This window comes from Lupinus angustifolius, chromosome LG20, assembly GCF_001865875.1.
Source record: "Lupinus angustifolius cultivar Tanjil chromosome LG20, LupAngTanjil_v1.0, whole genome shotgun sequence".
NCBI classification, from domain to species: domain Eukaryota; kingdom Viridiplantae; phylum Streptophyta; class Magnoliopsida; order Fabales; family Fabaceae; genus Lupinus; species Lupinus angustifolius.
Genome location: NC_032028.1, coordinates 20,082,648 through 20,100,826, shown reverse-complemented (window position 1 = coordinate 20,100,826; position 18,179 = coordinate 20,082,648). Strand labels below are relative to the sequence as shown.

The 18,179-nt window shown below is 30.2% G+C and overlaps 2 protein-coding genes across 2 annotated transcripts; both read right to left on the bottom strand.

Moving 5' to 3' along the window:
- Positions 4,391-6,831, bottom strand: LOC109336356 (probable galacturonosyltransferase 9). Its single transcript, XM_019572902.1, has 4 exons — positions 6,679-6,831; positions 5,237-6,475; positions 4,769-5,057; positions 4,391-4,515 (listed from the first exon to the last, which is right to left on the bottom strand). The coding sequence occupies exons 1-3, from the start codon at positions 6,829-6,831 to the stop codon at positions 4,782-4,784; spliced, it is 1,668 nt and encodes a 555-aa protein (XP_019428447.1). The 3' UTR covers positions 4,391-4,515; positions 4,769-4,781.
- On the bottom strand, positions 8,538-9,359 carry LOC109335342 (basic leucine zipper 43-like). Its single transcript, XM_019571485.1, has one exon. It carries the CDS (start codon positions 9,276-9,278, stop codon positions 8,751-8,753), a length of 528 nt encoding a protein of 175 aa, XP_019427030.1. The 5' UTR covers positions 9,279-9,359; the 3' UTR covers positions 8,538-8,750.

Sequence of the window (18,179 nt, the reverse complement as noted above, 5' to 3'; positions counted from 1 at the left end):
GGTAAATGTTGTGGAACCCAATTAAGAATAAGAGTGATGTTTGTTAAATTGAGAAAAAATATATGTTATTCTTATTTTATAGGGAGTTGTAATAAATTATAAAATAATATATAAGATTCAAATAAGAATAAAATTTTATTTGATGTTGGTGATGTTCTTAGTCTCTTACCCTAGACATTCCTAGAAGGAGAATTGTAGTGTGAGTGAAACCAAACTGTTAAAAGATTAGACAAGGATATTCAATTGAAGAAAATAAAGATTCTTTGGGTTATAAATAATCTTAATAATTGGAAGGAATGTGGAGAGAAAGAATGGAGAATATACAAACAACTTTAAGTTGTTTCAAGCTTTTAGCAAAGCATTTCTTTTTACTTTTGTGAGATAAGTTTTTTATTTTTTTTGTCCATTTCCTTTATTTTTATTTATTTTTATTCTTTTGTAGATTTCCATTGAACAATGCCTTGTATGACAAGTTTGAGTTGTTTCAAGCTTTTAGTAGTGCCTTTCTTTTTACTTTTGTGACATAAGTTTCAACTTGACTACGAATATCTCACCAAGTTACTCTGCACATAATAGCTAATGCACTGTATTCTTACTCATCACCCTTGAGTTGTCCATATGTTTGTTAACCCATTTTAAAATGAGCAATGCATGTAGCTTTGTCCATTAAGAAAAACGAGCATGCTCATGCCCACTTCAATGTTAAGGACACATATTAAAGTGGTAGGACAACCCGTTTTACAATCTCTAATAGATATTACCTTTATATATGTGTGTATGGGTTAATGAAGAGATAAATATGAATCACTAGCTAAGATTGTTAAAATGGTAGAGCCAAGCATGAATGAGAAAGAAAAGATGAACAAGAAAGAAGGAGAAAAATAAAGAATGAGAATCAAATCTTTTATATAATCTTTCTCATTGATTGAATTAGAAAAGGATACAATGATTTATATATTGAAAATCAGGAAAAAAAACTAACTATCTAACAACTAACTCAATAATGCTTTAACAGCCCCCCGCAAGCTGGAATGTGTCATGCATTCCAAGCTTAGAAATGATTGTGTTGAACACATGGATATACTCTAATACCTCCTCTTGCTGATGAGCGAATCTTCATCTCCTAGTCTTAAAATCATAATGTGAAGCAACAACGACACTTAACCACCAAAGGCAGAAACAACTTCATCCAAAGCTTAATCATCTATCTTGACAGAAGCTTAACCAACCAAACCAACCATAATGGATGAAAAAGAGAAAAGAAATGGACCTTAATCTTGATCCTTCTATGTTGCTTCAATGAGGAAAAAAATTACATTCTATTGCAATATTCATGTTTAATGAGAGAGGGGGTAAAGAAATGGAGTATGAAGAAATAACGGTAATGGGGGTAATTGATAAAGGATATGAAAACGTTGAGATTCATATGAAGAAGATCTTGCTCCTGATCTTGGCACGGTTTTGATGAAGACACCAACATCACCAAAAAGAAGAAAAGGAAGATGACTTATGAAGACAAATGAAGATAAAGCTTCAAGACATTAGATTAAGTCTTTGTAAGTACTTCTATCAAAACTGATTTTTGAAAGCTGAGTAACCCATTACTCAAAAGAAATTTTAAGTATTTGTTGGATAGAGAGTTTGAGTAACCGATTACTCAAAGTGAGTAACCGATTACTCAAAATAATTTTTAAGCATCTGTTGGACAGAAAGTTTGAGTAACCGATTACTCAAATGAGTAACCCATTACTGAGAGCTGTTGGAAGTGTTTTTCAGATTTCAAAGTGAAAGGTTTTCACTCCAAACGAAATCTCTTCACTCCAAACAACTCATACACTTTCAGAAACCTTCAAATGGTGTTTGTAAATTCTATATAAAGGCTCTAAACTCTCACACAAACAACACACAACTTTCATACAATTTTCTCTCAACTCTCAAAAGCTCTCACACTTTTTCTTAGAATTTATCTTTGAACTTTTTGCAACTTGTTCTTAAACTTTCAAGTTAATTTTGCAAAGTTGCTTCAAGTGTTTCAAAGACTTTTACAAAGAGCATTATATACTTCTATATATATTCAGAGTTTGGATTGCAAGTTACATAAGTTTCATACTTGTAAAGGCAATCTGCCATAGTTGAATATTCTTCATTCTTGTAAAGAATTCTTTCTTTCACGGGGGTGTGAAAAGAAAGGGGAATAGATTCACTTGGAAAGGTGTTTTCCAAGGGTATAAGAATTAGGGAGTGTGTAAGGTACATAGAGATCTCGGGGTGAGATATTGTAATTGCAACTCATAATTCTTAGTGGAAAATCTCTTGTGTGACAAGAGTACTGGACGTAGCATTCGGTGGACAAGAAGGTGAACCAGTATAAAACTCCTTGTGTACTCTCTTCTCCTTATCTCTTTCATTTTATTTCCTATTATTTTTTTCTGCATATTGTTTCGCTGCACTTTAACTTTGATTTTGCAGAAAAAGCGGCCATTATTTTAAGACAACTAATTCACAGTCACCACAGAAGACCTTCTTGGATTTCTCAGTCACCACAAAAGACAATGATACATTAAAATGATGCTGATGAAAAAGATGACGTTGAAGATGGTAAGTTGTTTATCAATCTTGCATACTTCTCGCAAATTACATTGAAGCCAAAAACATATTCTTTGGAATTGATGCAAATACCACATCTTCTTGCAAAGAACACAACCTCAAGAAGCATGAGTTTTTTAGTATATCTCATGACGGAAAATGAAGAATAGCGGAAGCTATCAAAAAGAATAGTAACGCTCTGATACCATATTAAAACGGTAGAGCCATGCATGAATGAGAAAGAAAAGATGAACAAGAAAGAAGGAGAAAAATAAAGAATGAGAATCAAATCTTTTATATAATCGTTCTCATTGATTGAATTAGAAAATGATACAATGATTTATATATTGAAAGAAGAAAAAACTAACAACCAACTATCTAACAACTAATTATCTCAACGATGCTTTAACAAAGATTGTTGAGACCCAATTTTTTGGTGGACTCTTTAAGCATGGAAGTGATGCCATTGATAACATTTGGGCCTAACTATAATTTTTTAAATGATTCCTCCAACTTAAAGCCTTATATCGTAGTTGCAGGAACTTGCAATAAAATGTGACCAATATAATCATCATAGTGTTATTGAGATTCCTGAAACTGCGATTTTCTAGTAACTTGATGCTAAAATGAAACTTAGAATAAATAATTGCAAGTAGAAAAAAATTATTAAAATACTATAGCACATGTGATTACTCCTCACTTTTCTCCATAAGAGACTAATACTTTATTTATGGAAAAATTAATTTTACTTTTTAGCAAATATTTGTAGGAGTTAATTATCCATTGGTATGTTGTCGGTCATATTGTATATACTATATAATAATGGGCCAAGGGACCCAACGTAATTTAGAAAAAAGAAAACATTTGAAAGTTTTATAGAAAGAAATAAAAAAACTAAATCTAAGAAATTATTTATACTTTATAATCACTAGTGTGTACAGACACTTTGTGCCTGCCGGCGAATATTGTGTGATACTACATATTCAATTTGTATATATTTCATTTTTTTTAATTAAAATGTGTTTGTTGTGTTCGGTGTACTTCATATTATATTTTTGTGTATTTATGATAATGTTTAAATTAAGGTGAGATATATGGTTAATTAATGTATTGGTGATAGTTGCTTAGGATTATATAGTTTTTTTGTAAAAATTAAATAATATTAATGATAATATAAGAAATGAAAATTAAACTATAAGAGAAGTTATTTCAAGTTTTGACTTTATATATGGTATAGATTTACAGTTCATACATATTAGCCTAAGATTTGTATATAAGTCACAGCATCTTTTAGTGCTATGTGTAGATGTTAAAAGCTGCACCAATTTTCTAAACCATTATAGTATAATACACCTCTCAGGGCACACTTTCAAGCAAGAATTTATCACAATTCCTAAAAGATAAAAAAATTTATACTACCGTGTAAGAGTTATATACACTATTAGTTTATCATCCACCATTCATTTCCGATCATCATTACTAATAAAAAAAGTAATATAAATGAATGATAAACGATATACTGATAGATATTACTATTAGTCATGGAGATTCTGATACCATGTCAAGTCCACCTAGCTTATGCTGAAATTCTACTTTTTATTAGAAGAATGTGTACAACCAATACCAAACTCTAAACAATTTGGTCATGGAGATTCTGATATCATGCCTTCAATCACTTTCCTAAAAGTTTAAGCTATTAGATGAAGGGCAATGAATAGTTCTAAATTATATCTAACAATTCTTTATTTCAAAAGTTGTACCCAACAAATGAAAATTCACTATGCTTAAACAAATCCCAGAAACATACAGAAAAAATAACATGTAGTAGGTGTATTGCATTGAAAAGATAAGCAGTGATGCCTTATCATTAATTATTGTCATATATGACACTACTATAACATATGAAAAATGCTAAATATGCACCAACATAGAAGGGTAAGACAAACATAAAAAGAAACACTATTTCGTGTACATATGCAATTTAATTTATCAAAATTATTGCCTACCATCGGAAAACTATCAACGGGGAAATTCTCCGATGGCATTGCCAGTGTAGAAGAAATGTGACGACAACACAACTTCAATGCGAAAGGCTATATTTAACTTACGATCCTCAATTCCGAAAGGATATGATAAACCACAAAGGCCAAGTCATCTCATGCATGTGATTATAAAAGCAAACTGTTGATCTGAAACTACAGACCAAAATTGCACATCTGCACAAACTCCATGTCATTGTCCACATATTTGGTCCAGAGATTTTTGTACTGATTCAAAGCAATATCGAGCCAAGGTTTCATGTTTCCGTTGTAATGAATGACTGCAGTATTGTTAATCTCATCTATGCTAATACTTGGATTGTATCCTAGCCCGAGAACATGCCAGGATTTGTCCAATGACTTGGTTGTGGAGTAGAAGGTGATCAAAGTGGGTGCCAGTGTCCCCTTTTTCCACACAGATTGGTCTTCATTCTAATCAGAGAACCGATACAACAAAGAAATTAGTCATTTCTACATTACAGAACTTATTAGTTATCAACCGTATAAGCAAAATAATAATATATGAGATGGCATTTGACATTGTATATCAGCACCAAATTATTAACAACTAGAGAAGTAAAGAGTTATAACTTCATACAGAAGTAACTTACCATGTTCTGCCAGTAATGGTACTGATCTGTGGATTTTTCATACCTCCAAGCATCGAGATTAAATATATTCATACCGAAGGCCCAAGCACAAGCTTTTGGATTGAAGCTCTCCTTGATTAAAGGATGAGAGAAATTCAAGTACTGGGAATATCGATGGAAGGAGCCGAAGCAGGTCTCAACAGCCCCATTCACCTTCCCATCCAAATCAATCTTCCATAAACCTGTCAAGTCTTTTTGAACCACGACATCGTCATCCAAATATAGAATTTTATTCAATTTCGGGTATATCTCTGGCAAATAAAAGTGAAGGTGATCCAGCATCGACAGGTGCATAGGGTTTCTAAATTTCATTCCATGTGCATCATTTGTTGTATTTTCAGCTTGATTGCCTAAGTAAAGCTTATGCATTTTAGCTGATTCAAGTTGCCTTAACACTGGGACGTACGATGAATTTAAGAATGTGAATTCTTCTACTGCTTTCACCTCTAAAAATGCACCCCCTTCAACTGGCCTTATCTTAAACCAAACCTTCATTGCTGCAACATTCATCCTATTTGTGACAATGTGAATAACATGCTTCCATGGCTCTGCTGCATTCTTCACCACAGATCTCACCACAACTGAGACAGCTATCACGTTATCCGAAAATATTGCATAGTGGTACAAACTAGGATCTTCAAACTCAGGCTTAGGTCCATCATCCCTATATTTTTCTGGATTTGAAATTTTCTCACCCATTAGCCTCATTGCCAAACAATGCAAACTCTTGGGAACCGATTTAGCAGAAATCAAGCTCGCCGATGCCCCATTCTTCTTCGCCTTCAAAAGCGATTCATGAACAGCGAAAATAGTATCCTTCAATTTCTGAATCTTCAATTGATTATCATAATTCTCTTTCTTCTCAACAATCATCATCCTCGTGATCTTCACTCTATCCTTAACCTCCTTCTCAAACTGCCTCAACACATCCTCATCAATGGGACCATCCGACTCAAACAACGATGTCTGGTAATTCGGCTTAACCGAAATATCCGAAAAGTTGCGAGCCAACTCATCAAACATCTTCAACTGCTTAGAAATGTCAAGCTTGAGCTTCCTGGCATAAGCAGCATAGGCATTCACTAGTGTAATGTGATCTTTAGCTTGCTGGTGTATCAAATCCACTCTAGTCCTAAGAGGATCAGATTTCAATGCCAAAAATGTTCTATGCACATATGCATTACCAGTCATGGGAAGAACCTATAACCATTAATAAATATAAATCACTACATATTGAGTCAAAAATCAAAATACCATATGGGTTATGATTTAAACTGAATCTAAAATAATGGGTCGTTTCAAATTGAGAATTTTGATAATGGGTTTCAATCAAAATCAAATCTTTTTTTAACAAAAATATAGAAATCAAATGAAAAGTTCATAGAAACAGAGGAATTGCTTACATCATCTTGTGGTGTGTTTGGATTTGTTGTGAAGAGAACAGAGAGAGTAGCAATGAAAAGGAGAGAGAACATAGCAGAGATGAAGATCCGAAAGGAGAAGAAGCTTCGAAAGCCAGATCCACCACCTCTACCTCCTCTCATAGCAACCGCCATGGGAACAGAACTTAGAAGAGTTTTCTTCTTCCTTGGATCTTGATTTCTATTTATTTATTTTTATTATGATGCTATAAAAGTTGGGGTTTCTGAAATCAAAAAAAATGTTGCTTTGCAAAATTGTGAGAGAAGGTGAAGTGAAAAAGTAGTGTTAGATCCAAGAATGGAGAATCTATGAATCTGTGTTATTTCATTGTGACATTGAAATTTGAGAAAACTATTTTTATGTTCTTTAAATAAAAGTCTAGATTAAGATAAAGCTTGCATTTAAAATTTCAAATGATTTCTTTAAAACTTAAGTATTAGTGATTTCTTTACCAAAAGAAGAAAATAAAGTTGTGGTTTAATTAATTTTTACATAAAAGCTATGTTCTCTACTTATTTATCTTTGTCCTCTACATTTATGGTTAGCACAAACATTACCTGTTTCATTAATTGTTAGCAAAAAAAATTAGTAAACATGCTAACAAAAACTAAGTTGATTTTAATTTCTTTTCAAATTGTGAATTGGATATCAATGAAACATTAGTTAGGTATTGTAAAATGCCACTATATCTCGTGTATTATATTATGCGATCAAATATTCTATTCTAGTGAGTGATTTAGTTAGAAAAAAACAATTATATACTTTAAAAAAAATTAATTAATTATGAGTGCTTTTTATTATACCAACAAAAATTGAATATTCGATAATGCACCTTGCATGTGATTTGGAACGGAATTAATAGGGGAATGGAGGACTGTGACATATTTTATAATGGATCATAAGTAAATAACCAAACCTGAACTTATTTTCCAATTATATAGAGCCAAAGTTAGCTCAAAACATAGCCATAAAATAATAGTACTCAGAATTTCTAATGGGTAGTGGTAGGTCAAGAGCAATTTTTGGATATTAAACCGACCTCCTCATAAGGTAATTTTAATGTTCCCATAATTTTTCTATCATCAACCAATCACCACTATATACACAATTCTACTCATCCCAATTACAAATATAGGGATTAACTATCCTCGTTCTTGTTCTAATTTGTGTCTTTACCCAATTGAAAACTCACATTTATTTAAAAATAAAAATTATAATAATATAAATTAATATTTTTACATTATTTTATGAGTTTTGATTGACTAGATACATGATGATAAAATTTTTTATGACAAATGATCTTTGTCCCATTTCCACCTGATATAATTATTTATATTAATTTACACTAAACCTAAAGGTTGAGATTGACCCGATGTTAAGATTGTTGCTTAGTGATTATAAGGTCGCAGATTAAATTCTCATAAATCTTGAGGTAAGACTATTATATCTATCATCCCAAATGAAGGATCAACCTCCAAACTAAAAATGTTTTGCTTACACCCTTTCAAACACTATTCGGACACTTACCATATTTATAGTAGAAAGTATTGGTATATTCTTATCTTTTGGTTAAGGAATTAATTCTTTTTGGGTGTATGACTGCCCCTCTCAACAAGTGTAGCTATGAGGAATTGAACTCTTGACCTTTTGGTCATCTTAGGGATCTAGTATGGTCTTATACTACTTGACCAACACATTGTTGGTAAGAATTGCTCCTTAATGTGCACATAACAGTGTTCTTCTCTTAACTTCACCATAACTTTACTTTTTATAACACATGTTACAAAAAGTAAAAATTATCCAGATTAGTTATACAAAACAGCAATGAACTATTAAGGGCTCAAATAAAGATACTCTAGACATGTTATTACCATTTATCTCATCACCTCATACATCTCTAGAGGAAGGAAAAGACTAATGTTTTTCACTTCAACAAAGACAAACATAACAACCAAAGATAAAGAAAACTAACTTAAAGATATAAAAATTTGGCCTTGTTATCAAATTAACCAAGAAAGTCCACAATAATTTGAGATGGATATTATGCTTAGCTTCAAGGAATATCTTCCAATGATTCAAAGGAAGGGCATGAACTATTTATCTGCATATCCCTTATCATTTGATGAAGTTCTGAAGTTTGTTCTTTAAGCTTAGCATTCTCTTCAAGTGCTTGATCATGGCACTCAGACACATGGTTCAACTTGTCTAGTAGTTGGTGATTCTCATTCCTTAGCCACATAACTTGTGACCATAGCTCATCAAGGTGTTTTTGCTTCCTCATTCGCGATCGACGCGCAGATTCTCGATTCGATATCATCCTTCTATGTTTCCTCTCATTGATGAGGCCAAGGTTTTGCTCATCTGCTTCATCAGAAGTGGAGTTGCTGCTTATACCTGATGATTGAGGACTAAAGTGATCAGAAAATTGATGAAGAGTGTTGTTGTTGTGGAAGCCATATAATTGGTTAGGGAATGTTGGAAATTGAAATGTTGGAATGTTGTTGTTGTGAATTGTGTTGTAGTTAGTAGGGTATGGAGAAGGAAGTAAATAATTGAGTCCTGCAAAATCTGTGGCTTGCATGGTTCAGAAATGAGATCAAGATTGCAAGGCTTTGGAGGAAGTTTGATTGATAATTGAGTTGGTTTTGAGAATGGGTGGGGGAGAGTAGGTATTATATAGGGTGGGAAAATGGTGGACTATAGTGTCCACGTACGTAGTTTACTTGATTAAACAGTTCATCACGTTTCGTATTATTTTTATGAGACCATTTTCATGACAATCTCATAATATGATACTCGATTTATTAGTATATAGTCGGTTAAATAAGAGAATTATGTAACAATATGAACATGTTGATTGAAGTAATGGTGTTAATAGTAGAGGAACAAAGTTTAAGTTAGATCGATGAAAAGTCATGCAGATAATGTATAATTTTTGTTTTGTTTTGTACTTAAGAATTTGAAACTAATCTCTTCAGAGACACGTAGTTTTTGTATGTTTTTTCCATATAGATCAATTTCTGAAATTATACTTAAGGAACTAAGCTATTTAATTACCAATTATGTTGAGTGGTGGAGGAAATTTATGTGATGCCTTTGGTTGCACTTACTTTTGTCCTCTCTGCTTACTCTAAAATGCGTTGTACTTGTGTGTTCCTGTACATAACATACATACATGTGAAATTTGAGTGTGAATGATATGATGCAGATAAGTGGCCCAAAGCAACAAGGAACATACATATGTTGTATCAAATTATATCTTAAATCATGTCTCGAATTAATAAAAACATGACATATCAATTTAAAAAATTAAACATTCATTATTTTTTTTATTTTTGGTTCATTGTCATTGATACAGTAACATTAAATTGAATGCAACTTGGGTTTGTGGATAATCATTTTGAAAAAATATGCTTACATCAGAGCAACAAAGGCATTTTATATCATAGGGAGTTTAATAAATATAATTGAAGACTGTATTGTTTAAAGCAAGCACAGGAGAAATTTTGGAGTTCAGAAGAAGTCATTTTATAATATTATTTCCAAGCATGATTGCATGTTGGATAGTATTATATAAAAAAGCTGTGAGATCACTAAAATGAGTTTTACCTCTTGTAATAAAATATTTTCATACATTTTTTATAAATATGATAAGAATTAAATCCCTGACATTGTAATTAAGGAAATGTCTATATCTTCCAACTATATTGAGTATTATTGTTAGTTATTTATATATCATTTTACTTATATGATCTTGTTTCATTATTTTATGCTAGTATGGTTTTTTTTACCCTCATTTTACTTACTCTTAAATTCTATCAAACAAAGGAAACTCGTTTCCAAAATATTAATAACTGAGAGATAAAGATAGAAAGTTTAAGAATTTGATGACTAGAGACCCACTCTAAACAATATATATTATTTGTGTGGGTTAAATAGAAGCCAAATCTTTGATCAGCAATCACTTTTTCTTTTCTTTATTAGGGTTAGGTACTTGGTTACTAATATGTGGTAATGAACACTTCATTGGTACTAATCACTACTATAATAGAAGATTAAGCTAATTACTCATTAAACCAGTTACGTGCAAAAAGTGCTAAATGCACCAGCATGCTGTTTATTTTATAGATATAATAAAACATGAAATAGGATTTATGTTCATATTAATATATATTTTTTCTTATATAAAATTAATCATTATGTTTGAAATGAAGATGTATGTTTTGGATATTTCTAATTATATTTTATAAAAAAATTATATTTTTATGTCATATTAATATCCTATTCATGTCTCATGTGTTATGCTTATTTGAGTTTTCTTGTTTGCATTAAGATAGGGACACCAATTATTGATGTTCATTTGCTTTTCTTTAATGATTTTAATGCATATTTGATATGAGTATAGTTAAAAAGTAAAAAAGTATCCAATATAAATATAAATGTATTCAGTTTAATTGAATTCATTAATACAAATTTGGTGATAAAATAATAAAATCAATTAAAAAAACGTGCAAAATTGCCTTTTATGAGTCATGACTATGAATGATGGTAAAATGTGATATTTTATGTTTTCACCCATTCTAGCATATTCTCAAGATTATTCACCATATATAAATTGCCCTCTACATGAACAAAACGGTGTTATGATTGCTAAAGTGGGAATGATTGTAAAAGATTTAAAAGTAAACTCCTGTTCAAACAAAAGATTCACCACCATTGATTACCATTTTTATGCCATAAATAATCAAAATCTCCACAAGTACGAATACTGACACGTGTGTCGGGTACGATACGTATCCAATACATCGATACACATTTTTTCTAAAATATGGGATACGATACGTTCAAGGATACGCATATAAAATAATAAAAACACATAAAATATGATAAAATTATAAGTGTAAATCAAAATATCTAAAGTAAAAAATACAATGGAAATTTAAAATCATGCCCTCTATAACAAATCTATCTTATCCTATTTTAATGAAAACGAATCTATATTATCCTGTTTTATTAGAAACGAATTTATTTTATCCTATTTTATTGGAAACAAATCCAATTTATCTTGTTTTATGGAAACGAATCTATATATTCTATATTTTACTGAAAACGAATCCATATATCCTATATTTTATTGAAAACAAATTGGATACATGTCTTAATATTTATTTTTTTATTTTATTTATTTTATTTTATTTTTTTAAGTTTTGGATACTCTATGGATACGTATCCTTTGCGAATCTGAGCGTATCCATGTCGGATACGTGTCTGGCACCGAAATGTAAGAGTGTTTGATGAATCCATGTTTCATAGATCTCCACCTTCAAATATTCTTTAATTTAAACACCCTAAGTTTCATTTGCTTCCTTTATTTGCATCTTCAAGCTTAGATATATAGGGTTTGAATGTGAAAAGCCTTTATAAAAGTTTAGTGGCCGATTTTGAGGCTATACACATATGGAAGTATTCATATAAACTTTACTAAAAATCTCCTACACTAGGTCACTTTCTTTATTTCTCACTTTTTCATCTTTTATCTATGCACATATGGAAGTAGTCATATAAAATTAAAATACAATTAAAAGTTATGAAAATGTTGATTGTCAAAATAACATTATTATAAAATGAACTTATTTTAATAAGTTATTAACTTATAAACTCATGTTTAATAAGCTGATTATAAAGATAAAAAATAGGTTATTATAAGCTAATAATAAAGATTTATAAGCTAGATTTTACTTGATTTTTCCATGATCAACTAAGTTATTAGTTAATCTATCAATTAATTTTCATTCAAATATAATAGCTTAATTTGAACCTTTCTGTTTCAAGCATGTATTATGATGGCATGCATTCATTTAATATCCAACTTTGATTCACTAAAATAGTATGCATTATTTTGTGGACTTTGTTTGTATCATTTTCCATAAAATGGAAGCAAAATTACTCATTCAAATTCAAGGGGATATAGTTAGAGATGACTTTGGTCTTCACCACTAAGAGTGGAATAAAGGTCATGCTCATGCATAAAAAAGGTGGAAATTAATGAGTAAGAATGGGAGTTTCTTCTATTACATTTCCCACTAAACCAAAAGCTTCAATGCATTCAAAAGAATGAAAACAAAAAATCTCAAAGAGACAAATGCTTTCAACTTGCACTTGCCATATGAGTCTAGTTGAGTGGATTGAATGGTCAACAATATAATTAGACATATTTGGACTCCTTTCTTTTCTTGTCTTTCCATTGTTTCTTCACTTTATATCTTTCATTCTAATTTGCATAAAGGTGTTTCAGTATATTGTAGAAGAACTAGATTATGTCTTCCATGACTAATATGTAATTGTACTCTACATTGTACATTGTACATGTACTTCTCTATAAATTAGTTTGGTCAAATCAAAATGCTATGAACCACTAGCACTAGTGAAAAATCAAAGTTTATACACAAATTGACTTTGCCATTCGATTTAGATAATATACATGTTGTATCATTTTCTTCCCATTATTTTCTTATATATGTTCAAGTTGATCAAATACTATACTTGCAATTGGCCTTTCTCATCCTATAGTATCTAATATCCTATTTTCCTCCTTATTTATCGGTCAAGTTAACCAATAAAAAGGAAATTTGAGAAAAAAACTTATTTACACCATTTTCTCTTAGCTACTTAAAATAATTTATTTTGATAAGAAATAATAAAATATGGCTCTAGATTTATCCATTTTACTAAAGATTATTCATTAGCATAAATGATAATATTATCCTTAGATTTCATTTTGATTCTTTATTTTGCAATGAAGTTCTATTGGGGTCCTTTATGTTTTAAAAACATTTAAGATTAATCTTTTGGTCTAAAACTATTAAGAACCTTCACAAATAAACTTTGACTTAATATATTTGATCATCCTCATATATATATTCCAAAGCGATGTTATTTTTCTATATTTGTGTTCACGATTTTAAACGAAAGGACAACTATGAAATATTTTTAAAACATAAAACCACAAAACAAAACTTTGTAAATATAAAAAAAATTAATATTAGGTTTACGTCATGAGTGGCTACATTGTTTTTAGTCTAAGATTTTTGATGATGTTGGGTGCTCCAATTGGCATTTGTGAAAGAAAGAAGAAAGAAGGGAGGAGAAAAACGCAGGCGCATGATAGATGTCACGTGTAGGGTCCATGTTAACGAGCACGCATGGCGCATGATAGATGTCACGTGTAGGGTCCATGTTAACGAGCACGCATGGCTAGCTACTCCACCATTCCCTAACCCTATTGATTAGCCTGTCAACTCAACCATTGTCTAATCTATTTTCTTTTTCTTTTTACATCACCCTCTTTTTTCACATTTCAATAATAGTTACTTTAGTTCTTCAACATAAAAACCATTTCTCACTTCAGTATTTGAGATAAAATTATAGGGATCCATTTATTCCATGAATAAGTTTTTTCAATTTACTTTATATCATAGTCATGATAATTGGAATAGTCTTTTTTTCATAGATCTAAACTATTAGATTTCTCTAGAATTAATAGTTAAAGTGAAAAATAAAAATAAGTTGGAGTAAGTAGATTAATACACTTTTAGGGAGAAATATGTATTTCATATCTCATAATGATTAAAGAGATGAATGAAAATATAATATAAATGATTAGATCGACTATTTACTTATTTATCAATATCAAATCCTCTTGAAAATGTGAGAAAAGTACAAGAAGGTCCCTTAAATTTTGCATCATGTCCAATATAGTTTCTACAATAAAAACTGTAAACTTCGGTATTAGGATGCAAATTGGTCTATAGGATTAAAAATGTTATAAAACGAAAATTTATATAACATAATAATTTGGACATTTGAGGGGTGTGATTTAGGTAGGGTCTTGGTTCTTGCTATAACACCCTTTGAAGGTACAGAAGGGTCTTGTTTTCCAAAAATAAAAATAACATTTTTAATGATTATGGATCAATTTGTACCTAACTAAAGTTTATGGTTGTTATTGCACAACAAACTTATCAACAACATAATAACTAAACATTGTCATTTATTGATTAACATTATTGTTAGATCAAATCCCAATTACATATATAATTAATAAGGAACCATTATGGCACTCTTTTCTATCACTTTTTATGGTACGTGTAAGACAAATACTTTCTTCTTTTAACTTTTTTTCTTTATACTACCTTGACGTCATTTTGTGGATTTTGTGGTGTGAGATAAATAATTTCTTAAAAGACTAACAATAGTTTAACCAAGCAATGCTTGTGAAAAAGTTTTTTTGAAAATATTGATTTTGTTTTGAGTCTATAGAAGAAGCTCAATACAATTTTCAATATTCATTATTTTACATTGACTATATGTAAGTATATTTTTCTACTTTATTAGAAAAATAACTTATAGTTGAACAAAATAATCTATACACCTTTATGCATTTTAAGCTATGGTCACATGTTTATTCGCTTTAAAAGTTAACATTAAATATATATACACATGTGTGTGTGTGAGAGAGACTTAATTTCAAATTTCTGCTGTAATCTTATACACTTTTTTATATCACCAACCAATTATATATCATATGCCTAATTTTAAGATAAGTGTTTAGAATGCCAAATCTTGTTAATTACCTATTAGTACATAATTAAATTATAGTATAAAATTCTTTTTTTACATTACTTTAAAATCAAATCCTAAATATATCCATTCTCTTTTTCTTGGAGTTGAAGATGCTTTTAGTTTGCGAGGTCCTTTGTTTCTTATTAATTTCCCTTTTAAAGCTTAGGAGTAAGCATGGGTTGGAGATGTCACTTATGTGCACCCCACTATGACAACCCACATTTCTTTTCTACTTGTGAGTGACAATAAAGGTTGAGAATTCATCAAATATACACAAACATTTTATCAATCAATTCATTTCTTTTGTTTTCATTAACCAAAATTACCCAAGCACCACACATTGAGCTACAAATCAAACAAAACCTAGCTTACAAATTCATAGGAAGAAGATTAAGACATAGAATCTTTGATATTGGATACTCTAGTACTTTAGGACATTATTAACTTTTCTATGATATCTTTTCGGAAAGAATCTCATGGGAGTATTGCATGTTACATGTCTTAGCATTTATTCCTCCCATTGGCTTGAAACAATAAACTTAAGGATACACCCATTATTAAGATGAGTCGTCTAATAATTTTATATGAGACCCTTTTAACTGTTAGAAGTTTCTTTTATGATTGGTGAAATATCAAGGTGAACGAATGCGATATAGCAATTTTACTCGGACTACTCATGACTGAAGTCTTACTTTTATCTAGAACTTATCTTTTTGCCATAATTCTTCTGGATTAAGCATGCAAAACACTTCAGATGTGAGACTTGGTCATTTAAACAAATTTTAATCATGTATTAATACAGTTTCATTCATTTGAGTTGATTGAGTGTTAAAGTGCTATAAAAACGTATAAAATATGATCAACTTGATATTTAATAATATTTATAATATTTAGGTTTTTTCTCATAAGTACCACACGACTTCATAGAGGCTAATTTCTATGTATGGTGATGACTCTTGAGTTTAAGTTAAGAGACATCTTCATAGTATAATTTTTATAAATGCATACATTTTGAAGCTGAACTCAAACTTTTATGTTTAAGTGACTTAAATTCCTTTAACTTAGAGTAATATTAGTTAATGCTTGTTTAATTTGGAACTTAATTTAATTTGAAATCCAATTTTATTGGCCTAACTTCTATGATATAAATTGGTCCAACTTGTTCCCCCCTTGTTTCAGCACTTGGCTGAAAACTCAGGATTTTGGTTATCCAAATAGACAACTCAATATAATAATAGAGCACTACTCCATAATCACAAAACAGCATAAATATTGTATTAGTTAGATATTTGCTTGGTGAAGAATTTTACTTGCATGAATGAATAATATATTGGCTTACGTATTTCTAGCACGTTTTGGGCCACTAACTAGTGTGGTTTGTGGATAAGAATGATAGTGGTTTATTATTATTTATGCAAAAAATAGTGTCTCCAATTTTATATTGGGGCTAACATAAAATAATGTATTTGCTTACAAAAGTTATTTATATATGGTTATATACTACATATTATATTAATTAACTGATGCTATATACTAACGAGTGGTAGTGCCAGCAGATTGTTATTTCAGATAAAATCTAATTTGATTTTATAATGGCTAAGTGTCACTGCCATTTAATGTTAGCCACTAATTAGTTTCATTTTATAATGCTAGTTCAGTGTGCTGTAACCACTTTTATGTTTCAAAGTGATGATTAATAAACTAATAATTGAATCAAAATCTAAACAATAAGGTAGGAAAGATATTTTTTTAAGCTTGTAGAATTAAAATTCTGTCTAAGACCTTAGCTTTAAGTGATTAAAAAGATTCAGAAACCAGAAGCCAACTATGGTATTTAATTATTAACGAAAAAGAATACTAACAATTAACATACTTATATACTATCGTTAAGGATGGCAAAAAAAAACTCAAACTTGCGAGTAAAATCCGCATAAGTACGGGTACAAGTTACAAACGGGTACCAGTAGATTATAAAAATAGGGTTTTTGAAAATACCCACAATATATTTGGGGTGTTATTATAGTGGTACTTGTATTTGCACGTACTCGCAATTGTAATAATACCTTTGATTACACATAATATACAAATTCTTGAAGGTGAAGTGTTGTAATGATTAAATATAATACTCTACCATATAAAGTTGGAAGTACAAAATAGAGAACATTTTTTCAAATATTCTTTGATTGTTTGCTGACATACCAATAGCAAGGGTGTCATGATATTAGTATATTAATGAGTTGCAATTAAACAGCTTGACTATGTTACTTGAATTAGTCATTGTTTCGGTTTCATTACCATGTGAGTCTCTTATGCCTTCGTTATTGTTTGTGGGAATGAGATTGTAAAGAAAAATGGCATTAGAAAAAAAAGTCTCCTAAAAGTTCTTTCTTCTAATTTTTAAAAACATAATAGATATTGGTGGGTACCATTGCCCATAGAAATCCGTAGAAAACCCACAAGCGGATACCCGTACAGGTATGAGTGGGTTCAGGTAAAATTTCATGTATATAAAACATGTAGCGGGTAACTATTACTCATACTTACTTGTACCCGTTATCATTCCTAATTAGCATGCCGACAAGTAGTTTGTGTCTATTAATCTGCATTCTTATTTTTTCATAACAAAGTATTTAATTTTTATATATTTTATTTTGGAGAATTGTATATTTTTTTATATTGAGTTTAATGTTTGTTGCCTGTGATATAAAATATCAAATAAATTGTGATATTTTTCAAAACTGCCATTAAAAACTAAGTAGTGATTTGATATTTTTAGTTTAGATAATTTCTTCCAACTTTTCCGAGAAAATGTCATTAATATATTTTTAGCCCTATATTTTTTCATGGTTTGTGAAAAGAT

Coding starts and splice junctions, on each gene's coding strand:
- LOC109335342 (XM_019571485.1), bottom strand. CDS start 9,278: ATGCAAGCCACAGATTTTGCAGGACTCAATTATTTACTTCCTTCTCCA.
- LOC109336356 (XM_019572902.1), bottom strand. CDS start 6,831: ATGGCGGTTGCTATGAGAGGAGGTAGAGGTGGTGGATCTGGCTTTCGA. Junction 6,476..6,678: donor CAAACACACCACAAGATGAT/GTAAGCAATTCC, acceptor TAATGGTTATAG/GTTCTTCCCATGACTGGTAA. Junction 5,058..5,236: donor ACCATTACTGGCAGAACATG/GTAAGTTACTTC, acceptor TTCTCTGATTAG/AATGAAGACCAATCTGTGTG.